This window comes from Bufo gargarizans, chromosome 3, assembly GCF_014858855.1.
Source record: "Bufo gargarizans isolate SCDJY-AF-19 chromosome 3, ASM1485885v1, whole genome shotgun sequence".
Taxonomy (NCBI): domain Eukaryota; kingdom Metazoa; phylum Chordata; class Amphibia; order Anura; family Bufonidae; genus Bufo; species Bufo gargarizans.
In genome coordinates, this window is record NC_058082.1 from 164,362,398 (window position 1) to 164,374,820 (window position 12,423).

Below are 12,423 nucleotides of genomic sequence, written 5' to 3' on the forward strand. Positions count from 1 at the left end.
TTGTGTAGGAATTTTATTTATTTTTTTCAAAAATGAAAATTTACAGAATATCGGTATAAATTAACGACTATAGGCCTGAATGTTCACCGATTATCGGTATCGGCTCTAAAAAATCAATATCGGTCGATCCCTAATCCCAAGCAATGGAAAGGTAGACAGTAAAGTGGTCATATAGCTGTCTGGTCAGTGTTCAGCTCACATGTCTATTTATGTCATTCCAGTCTCTGTGAGCTTCCATAATGCTTTTAGACAAGTGCTTAAGCTGGTGACAGGTCATTTCTTAGTGTAAGAACAGAGCAACAAGATTACTAATAGATGTCACCACAGATCTAGCTGCCGAGACAACAGCAATGTAAGGGTATGTTCACATATGGCATACAAACTGAAGATGTTATGACGCAGACTTGCAGGTGCTAAATCCGCCGGGTTTACAGTACTAGCAAAGTGAAATTCAAACCAAACTCATCCACACGCTGCATAAATAATTTGCAGATTTTAAATCCACAGTTTGTTAATTTAGGTTTGCAATGCACAGTGTAGAACTCTAAAGCAAATCTCCAGCAAAGTCTCAGACAAATGTGTATTTGATAATTTTGATGCAGATTTATGAAAAAAATACTAAAAGTGGCCCTGTTTTGTAATTGGGTCTAAATTGATGGAAGGCAGGGCCAGCAATACCATATTGTGGTACATTATACCACCAGTCCATCATAAAATACTGCCACCAACAGCACAAAATACATCTCCAAAAACGTCCACTGGCCGGCCGTGAGGAGGGCTCAGACCGCCCCCTGGGCATTCAGCCCACCGGGGAATTTCCCTGTAAGGTCTATGGCCGATCCTCCCCTGGCCATTTCCATCCAGTGGTGAAATACACCCTAATATTAATTTTAATACATTTTTTTGTTTCTTAAATTCACAGATTTTTGTTTCTCTTTTTCTAATCTTACTGCTCCATTTCTTTAACCCCATGCTACATTGTGCCCACTGATTTCAATGGAGATATCCAGTCCTCCAGAACTGATCAGCGGCGCCCATTCTAATAGCTGATTGAGCTCTAACAGAGTATAGGAGAGAAGGTTGTCCAGACTTGGCAACCAATTTACAAACAGATGTACAAGCAGGATATCTTTTCTTTGGCGCTGTTTACCCTGGTATCAACATGGTTCAAAACTTAATTAGCAGATTCATGTATATCCTCTGCAATGCAAAAAAGTAGTATTGCTGGTAGCAGACAGAATCTATGACACGTGTTCTTATATTGATTACACTTTCTACCAGTTTTTTTAATTCCCCTCTTGTAGTAATGTAATGTACACAGCACATTTCTATTAGTACCTGTGAATCATAGGAATGGTGCGCTGGGCTCTCCCCAAGTACAGCACACACCAGATTCATGAGCGAGGCTCATGCCCTGTTTATTAATCTTCTGCAGACGTAAAGCCTTGTGTTTTTAGGCTTTTCTACTTGAAAAATGTTGGAAATGTTTAATAAATTAGGCAAATTTGGAGCTACAATGAAGAAACACACACTTTAAAATGATGTCACTTACTTTCTCCACTGCTCCAGTGGGATCCCATGTAGAGATGTCTGGAACCTTCTTCCTCCCCCACTCTGCTGGGATGGGTGACTGAGAATGCTTGCGGTGGTGCTTTTTGGATTTTTTGGAGTGTTTCTTGCTCTTAAAATGATGATGCTGACATTCATTCTGCAAAAAAGGACACTAGATGCAAAGCAGAATAATGAAACTAGTTTATTTGACGGACTGGTCCTCTGTGGACAATCCATACTTATTAGAAGGGTCCTTTGACAATATCATCCCAAGCAACAACCCATAATCAGCGGGAAACCTGGCAGTAAGTGTTCATATCCCTGCAGCGCCACTACAGGAGAAACAAAGCATTACACATTTCTATGTAATGCAAAACAGGAGCGAGAGATGCACTGTGTAACCATTCTCCACTGTGGCCAAGAGATGAGGATCCTGAACAGGAGACCCTAAATATTATCTCAGAGTTTCCTGATAGGATATACTATAAGAAAATAAGTTCACTAAACCATGTATGTATAATGTATAAGTGAAAACAAATCTACATTTACTACAAATATTACACACAAAATAATTGATTGGCAAGTATTCGCTCCCTTCAGTCAGCATACAGAAGCATCTCCAACCACTGGTCTATGTGAATACATCTTTATTAGCGGTGCGTGTGGGCTATGAGGGAACAGCAATTCTTAAAAATTCTTAACCAGAAGTCTGGACTCTTACTTGGAGAGATTGGTTCCAGAAATGTCCACTTTATCTAAATGAAAACATGAATAAATCTGAATTGCATAACTGCTATACTCATTATATGAAATTAGAAGTTCTTTGCGCACATTTTTTATCAAAATTGTGTTGCGCCCATCTACCAGCTACAAGGAGGATTCCAACAGACGGGACCAACACTAACAGACTTGCATCTCCTGGGCCAGAAGCCTACAGCATACAGCGCACTGTAGAATCCAGCTATATCATACTCTGATTAGAAGCCCTGGGCAGGAGTGCACGGGAGGCAGCCAATCCCCCAAATGTACAATGCAAAAAACAAAGCTAGACCAGCACCTCCAAACAGTATGAAATAAAGTACAGGTGCATGCTTATGCATATAACAATAATGCAATTCAGATTTAGTCATGTTTCCGGGGTTTACATGTGTCTGGGCATGGAGCAGTGGGTTGCTGCATAGTGTTTTTTTCCTTTGCATTGCAGCCATGGTAGCATGCACCTGTACTTTATTACGGCACATATTGTTTTAAGGTGCTGGTCTAAGCATGCTTTCAGATCATGGGTTGTACTGTCCAGTTTTGAGATCCAGCATAGGGTCTCAAAACCGCAGCACAACGCTTCAGTTTTGTCCCCATTCATTGTCAATGGGGACAAAACTAAACAAACCGGAATGGATTGCACCAGAACGCATTCCGCTTCAGTTTGTTGCATTCCCATGCCGCAAGCAGCGTTTTTGTGAGCAGCATGGGAAACTAAACAAGCCAGATCCGGCACCAAAAGCCATGTAAGTCAATGGTGCCAGATATGGTTTTTATGGACACAAAAAAAAAAAACAGGATCCTTCATTTTCGATATGATACAACCAGATCCATTCTGAACGGATGCAACTGGTTGTATTATTAAAGAGGCGTTCTCAAAACCATACAGCAAAAACACAGGGTAGCCTAACTTTGTACATTTGGGGGAGTGGCTGCCTCCCGTGCACTCCTGCCCAGGGCTTCTAATCAGAGTATAACATAGCTGGATTCTACATTGTCCCATATATGTAGGCTTCAGGGTGAGGAGATGCAGGTCTGTTAGTGTAGATCCGGTCTGTTGGAAATCACCTTGTATTTGGTAGATGGACCTGACACAATTTTGCTCAAAAATGTGCGCAAAGAGCTTCTAATTTTCATTAGTAAGTATTGTGTATATCTAAAGGAGGTTTGTAACAATCTATGCGTATGTTGCAGAAAAAAAACCTTTTTAATGAAGAATACATTTTTTGTAAAGAGTGAACATACTCTTAGGACTCATGCACACGACGGTGGTGTGTTTTGTGGTCCGCAAATCGCTGATCTGCAAAACACGGATAGCGTCCGTGCACATTCGCGGAACGGCACGGACAGCCTTCAATATAAATGCCTATTCTTGTCCGCAAAGCGCTGACAAGAATAGGACATGTTATATTTTTTTTAGCGGGGCCACGGAACGGAGCAACGGATGCGGACAGCACACGGAGTGCTGTCCACATCTTTTGCGGCCCCATTGAAGTGAATGGGTCCGCATCCGAGCTGCCAAAACGGCGGCTCGGATGCGGACCAAAACAACGGCCGTGTGCATGAGGCCTTACAGTAATGATTTAAGCACAGAATGTAATGACTGTGAAAAGTAATGCATTCTATTCTGTTGTTTAATCTAGATTACTCAGTAGATTTAAGTATTTTCTTTGACACCTATGGGCTCATACGTTGCCTATATAGCGGTACGGCTTCCATGCACTGCTGTATAGGCTGGCAGGTGCCTTGTGTACAGAAATCTTCTTCCATACATCACACACCTCTGTGATAGCCCAATTATGCTCTGTACAGAACTACCCTCAATACAGTCATTTGGCACAATGATGTGTGAATATTTATAAGCTCTGAGCATGGAGTGCATGAGTGTTCTATGAAATATACCATTCATAATGCATTCATTCTACATTCCAAATAAGAATTAATGGTCAAACCTCAATAGACAGCATAAATTCTTTGAACAGACGGATCCTTTCCGATTCCACTGTAATCTGGTCAAAAGCACTGTCGCCAACAAAACGCTCTCGCACCTGCAGATATATATGTAGGATCTCACAAAAAAATGTAGAAACATGAAACATTTTGGGACCCATAGTAATTAATAAAACACCGCCTGGCCAAAAGATGATTTACAATTCATGCATATGATGCTTAGGCCCAATACTAATCAGTAAACTGAATTCACCACTACAATAAAAAGATTGTTGTGTGAAGTCTTTTACATTTCCATTCAACTATTTCTCATATCTAAGACAGCCAAATAACCATTATAGTCAACATTTGAACTCTAACCTTAGAGTCACCGAACTCTATGAGACCACTAATGGCAAATCTACCTAGGCATGTGGTTAAATATTTACAGCTTAGCTAGATAACTAGGCAGAGTCAAGAGTCAGTGGGAGCTGTAATGGCATATTGGTCATCACCCTGATTTTTAGAAAACGGAGCTCCAAACCCTTAAGTTAAATACTTCTATTCTAGCACCACTAGAGCTAGCTGAGGCTTACTCCATATAGTGTCTTTATTATGTTCACTGTATAAACAGTATAGTCAACTCCTAAGCTCCCCCCTACTGTGGCAGAATTGTATCATCTAAAGGGAACCTGTCCACGGGATAGGTGATAAATGTATGATCAGTGGGGATGATGATTTGACCACTATAATCCCAACTGATCACTAAATTGGAGTTCCAAGCTCCTTGTTCTATTGATCGTGGAGGCCAAGTGTTCAGAGACTCAGCGTTCATACATTTATCACCTATTCTGTGGATGGATGATAAAGGTTTGTTGTGGCATAATTAAGGACAAAGATGTATGAATCTGTAAGGCTTGCCCACAATTTGGTGGCACATGAGTTTCCAGTCATCGACCACTTACATCCTCCCAGTTGCTGTCTATTTCCAGAGGTGGAGCCGCTTGCTTCAACATGCTTTTAAATGCAGCTTCCTTTCTTCTAAACTTTCGAGCTTCCTCCTTTCCGCGCTCACGTTCCCGAGCCTCTGCTTTCTCCAGCAGCTAGATATCATGAAGGAGAATAAATAACCAATATAGACTATTTCCTTCTTGTCCCTTCAGCTTATTTCATCCTATTGTAACACTTACACTATTAAATGTTAACTTGATGTTTCCTGCATCAAGTGTCGCCGCTCGCTTGTCAAAACTGATAATGTGTGCGAAGTCTTCAAATGTAGTATTCACCTCAACACTGAAGTTCCGATCCTGTTTGAGGAATAAAAGCGTACAATGAGAAGAACACGGAATAGATGTAGGGCTGATTCCCATGACCGTGATCGGCTTGGGAAACACGGTCCATGCCCACTGACCGACTGACTGTATCATAAAACACTGATGCCCGGGGGATGCGGCCGACCACAGTTGTGTGAATCAGAACTAAACATACTGCCATACTCAGGAGAATCCTCATGTACAGTGCCTTGAAAAAGTATTCATACCCCTAAACTTTTCCACATTTTTTTCTTGTTACACCCACAAACGTATTGCGATTTTATGTGATAGACCAACACAAAGTAGCAAGTATGTGTGAAGTGAAAAGAAAATGATACATAGTTTTCCAAATTTTTATAAAATAACAAGCTGCAAAGTGTGGTGTCCATTTGTATTCAGCCCAACTGAGCCAATACTTTGTAGGACCAACTTTTTCTGCAATTACAGTTGCAAGTCTTTTGGGTGATGTGTCTACTAGCTTTGCATATCTACAGGATAAAATCTTTGCCCATTCTTCTTTGCAAAATAGCTCAAGCTCCGTCAGATTTGATGGAAAGCATCTGTGAACAGTAATTTTCAAGTCTTGCCACAGATTCTCAGTGGGATTTAGGTATGGGCTTTGATTGGGCCATTTTAACACATGAATATGCTTTGATCTAAACCATTCCATTATGGCTCTGGCTGTATGTTTAGGGTTGTTGTCCTGCTGGAAGGTGAACCTCCGCCCCAGTCTCATGTCTTTTGCAGCCTCTATCGGGTTTACCTCCAGGATTGTCCTGTATTTAGCTCAATCTTCCATTCAACTCTGACCAGCTTCCCTGCTAAAGAAAATGATGGTGTACTCAGGGTGATGTGCGGTGTTAGTTTTCCACCATACATAGCGTTTTGCATTTAGGCCAAAAAGTTAAACTTTTGTCTCATCTGACCAGAGCACCTTCTTCCACATGTTTGCTGTGTCCCCTACATGGCTTGTGGCAAATTGCAAACGGGACTTATTATGCCTTGCTTTCAAAAACGGCTTTATTCTTGCCTCTTGCATAAAGGCCATATTTGTGAAGTACATGACTAATAGTTTTCCTGTGGACAGATTCTCCCTCTGGAGCTGTGGATCTCTGCAGGTCCTCCAGAGTGACCATGGGCCTTTTGGCTGCATTTCTAATTAGTGCTCTCTTTGCCTGGGCTGTCAGTTTAGGTGGATGACCATGTCTTGGTAGGTTTGCAGTTGTGCCATACTCCTTCCATTTTCGGATGATGGATTGACACATTGTTCCATGAGATGTTCAGAGCTTAGGATATTTATTTTATAGCCTTACCCCCTTACCCCTACTTGACACTTCTCTACAACTTTATCCCTGACCTGTCTGGTGTGATCCTTATTTTTCATTATGCTGTTTGATCACTAATGTTCTATAACAAACCTCTGAGGCCTTCACAGAGCAGCTGTAGTTATACTGAGAATACATTGCACACAGATGGACTCTATTTACTAATTAGGTGACTTCTGAAGGAAATTGGTCAGACTGGATTTTATTTTAGGTGTATCAGAGTACAGGGGGCTGAATATAAATGAACCCCACACTATTCAGATTTTCTTTTCACGTCATACATACTTTGCTACTTTGTGTTGGTCTATCACATAAAACCCCAATAAAATACATTTAAGTTTGTGGGTGTAACATAAAAAAAAGTGGAAAAGTTCAAGGGGTGTGAATAATTTTTCAAGGCACATGTGGCATCATTAGACTTTTCAAGCAAAGGTACCCTGTAATCCTGTGCTATGCCAGGATTAGCTAAGAGGAGCGGGCTCCTTCTTCCTGCTTCGCTAAGCTAAAAGCTGACATGCAGGACTGTTAGCTTAGTGAAGCAGACACAGCTGAGCTAATCCTGGCATAACACATGGTTACAAGGTACCCATGTGCTATGCCAGCATTTAGGAAAGTTCTAGGGGGCATGGGCGGGAGCAGCAATGTGTGCTTCTGCCCGTACTCCATGCATTGTGTCCCCATTCAGTGGCGCATCTACAGGGGGGTCCAGACGGTCTGGCCCCCCACCCCCCCAGAACAACCAACTAATATATTTTATTTTTGTATCCCTCAGGGCCTAACAGCCGATCACCACAGACGGCACGGCCCTGGTTCTAGTTGCCGGCAGCGGTGGGGGGGAAGGCAGTAGGAGATGAGCGCCTCGATTGTGGAAGCGCTCATCTTCATATTCATTTGTATCGCCGTCCTCAGGACAGCGATACAAATGACTGTGCCTGCGGCCGATCAGAGGCTGGCTCAGGCGGCGCGATGAAGTCATTATCATTGCGCCACCTGAGCAGAGCAGCACACAGCGGGGCATCGCATCACTGCAGATGAAGGTAATTATTTTTTTTTTTTTAGGGGGAGGTGGGGAGCTGGTACTATGGGGGCATCTGACATTTCTAACAGCCCCATTGTTTGGGGGGTGGCACTCTGGGGGCATTTATTTCTTGCCCATTTTTTGTTTTGGGGGGGGGGCACTATGGGGGCATTTCTTACTGGCACATTATGGGGGAGGGGCACCATGGGAGAGAGGAGCACTATGGGGGCTCTAGGGGGCTTTTCTATTGACACATTATGGGGGGCATTATGGCATCTGGTGGCACTAAGGGGGCATTTTTTTACTGGCACATTATGGGAGGCACTATAGGGGTGAGCTGCAATATGGGGCATTATTTGGGGGCACTATGAGGGAGTGGAGCATTATTGGGGCATCTGGTGGCACTAAGAAGCGGCATTTTTTACTGGCACATTATGGGGGGGCACCATGGGGGAGAGGAGCCCTATGGGGGCTCTAAAGGGGCTTTTTTTTTATTGACACATTATGAGGGGCACTATAGAGGAGAGTGGCACTATGGGGCAACTGGTGGCACTATAGGGGCATTATTTGAGGGCACTATGGGGAAGTGGGGGCTCTAAAGGGGCCTTTTTTCTTATTGGCACATTATGGGGGCATTTGGTGGCACTAAGGGGGCATTTTTTACTGGCACATTATGGGAGGCATTATAAGGGAGAGCGGCACTATGGGGCATTATTTGGGGGCACTATAGGGGAGTGGAGCACTATTGGGGCATCTGATGGCACTAAGAAGGGGCATTTTTTACTGGCACATTGGGGGAGAGGAGCACTTTAGGGGCATAAGCTGGGGGCACTAAGGGGCATAAGCTGGGGGCACTAAGGGGCATTTTTTACTGGCATATTATGGGGGACACTATGGGGAAGAGGGAGAGGAGCACTATGAGGGCATTTACTGGGGCACTATATAGGGGTATTTTATACTGGCATACATTATGGAGACATTAGCTCAACTGCGGGCACTAAGTGGGGGTATTTCATGTACTGTCATATTATAGGGAGAATTATTACTACTAGGGGTATTAGGGGGAACTTTACTACTACTGGGGGCAAAGAGGAACTTGATCACTAGTATGGGCACTAAAGGGGCATTATTACTACTAAGTGTGCTCTGGCAGAGAATTATTTATATTGGTGGGATTTTGGAGAGAACTGTTACTTTGGGGAGGCACCCTGGCAAAGTATCAGCTTAGAACAATTATTTTTGGGGGACATCTAAGTGTCTGGGCGCAGTTATTTTTTTTTAAAGCACTCTGTGCCAATCATTGTTGAAGGGGGTAGTATCTGCGTGGTAGTAGTATTTCCAGGGGGACTGCTTCTGCAGTATAGTATTGGGGAGCACAGTGGGCACAGTAGTATTTCCGGTGCACTGTTTATGCAGTATAGTATTGGGGCAGGCAGGAAAGGGTGTTCAGAAGATGTGAAGATGATGGAAATGTGGGAAACTAATGTCTGTTTGTCAATCTCTGCAGAGACTGGAGATGGCTGAAAAAATCATCATGGCGGTCTGGTCTGAATGGAGAAGATGAGGAAAGAGAACGTCTACAACAAAGGTGACATCACTGGATGTAAGAGGTATGTTGCGCTATGTAGGAGAGGAGATGCTCCAGCTCCTCCCTCTGACATTTGCAGAAGAAGGATTCAGAGCTGGGTGAGGACGGCCAAGGGGGGCAGCAGGCCACGGGCGGGTGGCAGATGGTGGGGGGAACCACAGGCCTTGAGCAGGATCTGGGGAGGGAGGAGAGCGGAGGAGCTTCCTGGCTGTAGCCTGCTGCTGTTTATTGTGCAATGTGAAGCAGGCAGGTCCTCCCCTCTCTGTATGATGTGTAGAGACAGGCCTCAACAATAGAATTTCAGCTGTACAGTGTTTGATGGGAGTGGCCTATTATATGTAGGAGGGGCTTTTAATAATGGACGGGGCTAAAAAATTGTGCAGCGCGCACTACATTTTTCCACTCCTACAGAGCATTTAGAAATGACCAGGCAAAAGAATCAGCACAACACCCTACGCGCCCCCGCATTTTTAAATATGAAGGGGGCTTTGAAAAATGGGCAGGCAAAACAATTGGCACAGCGCGCTACACGTGCCACATTTTTTGCCTTTCGGACCCCCCTAGACAAAATTCCTGGGTGCTCCCCTGTCCCCATTGATAAACTGTAGACTCCGTACTCCGTACACTGCTGAGAAGTCAGCAGGGTACAGAAAAGTGGATTTTAACTGCACAGGAAAAGATGCGCTTTAGGGAGGGAAAACTCTATTAAAAATTCTAAATGCATTAATGAAGTATATTAGAAAAGTATTATTAGGGCATTTAGGACATTTTACAAAAAAACTTAATTAAGGCTACTTTCACACTAGCGTTTTAGTTTTCCGGTATTGAGATCCGTCTTAGGGGCTCGATACCGAAAAAAAAAAAAAACGCTTCAGTCAATGGGGACAAAACTGAACTGAACAGAACGGAATGCTCCAAAATGCATTCCGTTCCGTTCAGTTGCATTCCCATACTGGAGAGTAAACCGCAACATGTTGTAGTTTGCTTTCCGTCCTGGGATGCGGAGTCAATAGGGACGGATCCGTTTTCTCTGACACAATCTGACAAAATATAAAACGGATCCGTCCTCCATTGGCTTTCAACGGAGTTCATGACAGATCCGTCTTGGCAATATTAAAGATAATACAACCGGATCCGTTCATAACAGATGCAGATGGTTGTATTATCAGTAACTGAAGCGTTTTTGCTGAACCCTGCCGGATCCAGTAAAAACACTAGTGTGAAAGTAGCCCCCTAAAAGTTTTTTTTTAAACTCGTTTTATTAAAATATAACAAGCGAAGTTGGCATGTTACAAACAGTATATTAATAAAATACAGGCACAAGCACAAGTTTACATACAGGACCGATGGCGAGTCACATATAGATCATTTCAGAGTACACTATTATTTCACTGTAATGCCTAATAACAATAAAGGAAAGTTAACAGTAGAAGGCGTTGCAACTTTATTTTGTGTTGTCTGTAATGTGTATACATTCAAGAAAGGGGGTTTCATTCTACAGAATGCATATGAGCCGATGATACTGTCAATGACGAAGAACACCAGGATCCCCAAACCTTCTCAAATTTCGGAGGACATTTTCTATGGGAGAACATAATTTTTTCCCAGGGAATTATTTGGTTTACTAAGGCTTTCCATTGAGCGACTGTAGACGGTCTCTCAGCCATCCATCTGAGAGCCACTGCCTTTCTAGCCATGAATAGCGTCTCCCTCAGGAAAATACAATTATGATGTAGTGTGTATCGCAGCTGTAAGTATCTGAAAAAGTAAGGGCGCACCACACCCACCTTCGCTTGAAGCTGAGTAAAAGAGAACAAAATCCCATTCTCATAGAGGTCTTTCAGCGTGAGTACTCCATACCCCCGCCAAATGCCCCTTCCCTCGAACTGCATCAGCATAGTTACTGTTGGGTTATCCCATAGTGGCACCTCATCCGGAAGGTCAGAATAGTGTTGGAGCTTTGCAGCCCTCCAGACCTGGTGCGCCAACTTATGGATAGGCAATGGATGCCCAGAGACTACTGCTAGGTCATCCAATACAGGCCACAAACTACAGGGAGTGCAGAATTATTAGGCAAGTTGTATTTTTGAGGATTAATTTTATTATTGAACAACAACCATGTTCTCAATGAACCCAAAAAACTCATTAATATCAAAGCTGAATATTTTTGGAAGTAGTTTTTAGTTTGTTTTTAGTTTTAGCTATTTTAGGGGGATATCTGTGTGTGCAGGTGACTATTACTGTGCATAATTATTAGGCAACTTAACAAAAAACTAATATATACCCATTTCAATTATTTATTTTTACCAGTGAAACCAATATAACATCTCAACATTCACAAATATACATTTCTGACATTCAAAAACAAAACAAAAACAAATCAGTGACCAATATAGCCACCTTTCTTTGCAAGGACACTCAAAAGCCTGCCATCCATGGATTCTGTCAGTGTTTTGATCTGTTCACCATCAACATTGCGTGCAGCAGCAACCACAGCCTCCCAGACACTGTTCAGAGAGGTGTACTGTTTTCCCTCCTTGTAAATCTCACATTTGATGATGGACCACAGGTTCTCAATGGGGTTCAGATCAGGTGAACAAGGAGGCCATGTCATTAGATTTTCTTCTTTTATACCCTTTCTTGCCAGCCACGCTGTGGAGTACTTGGACGCGTGTGATGGAGCATTGTCCTGCATGAAAATCATGTTTTTCTTGAAGGATGCAGACTTCTTCCTGTACCACTGCTTGAAGAAGGTGTCTTCCAGAAACTGGCAGTAGGACTGGGAGTTGAGCTTGACTCCATCCTCAACCCGAAAAGGCCCCACAAGCTCATCTTTGATGATACCAGCCCAAACCAGTACTCCACCTCCACCTTGCAGGCGTCTGAGTCGGACTGGAGCTCTCTGCCCTTTACCAATCCAGCCACGGGCCCATCCATCTG

The 12,423-nt window shown here is 43.2% G+C and overlaps 1 protein-coding gene across 14 annotated transcripts in view; it reads right to left on the reverse strand.

Annotated features, from left to right (window-relative positions):
• The window catches only part of PRPF40B (pre-mRNA processing factor 40 homolog B), an 88,568-nt gene that overhangs the window by 14,418 nt on the left and 61,727 nt on the right, over nt 1-12,423 (reverse strand). For 10 of the 14 annotated variants that reach the window (XM_044288229.1, XM_044288228.1, XM_044288224.1 and 7 more), the window contains 4 exons: nt 5,430-5,546; nt 5,205-5,342; nt 4,263-4,358; nt 1,553-1,723 (listed from right to left, as the gene is read on the reverse strand). In XM_044288229.1, the coding sequence (XP_044144164.1) occupies nt 1,553-1,723; nt 4,263-4,358; nt 5,205-5,342; nt 5,430-5,546 (522 nt within the window). Of the gene's footprint in view, nt 1-1,552; nt 1,724-2,169; nt 2,307-4,262; nt 4,359-5,204; nt 5,343-5,429; nt 5,547-12,423 lie in introns of those variants that run through there. The other 4 variants (XM_044288226.1, XM_044288231.1, XM_044288225.1 and 1 more) reach the window with 2 other exon arrangements.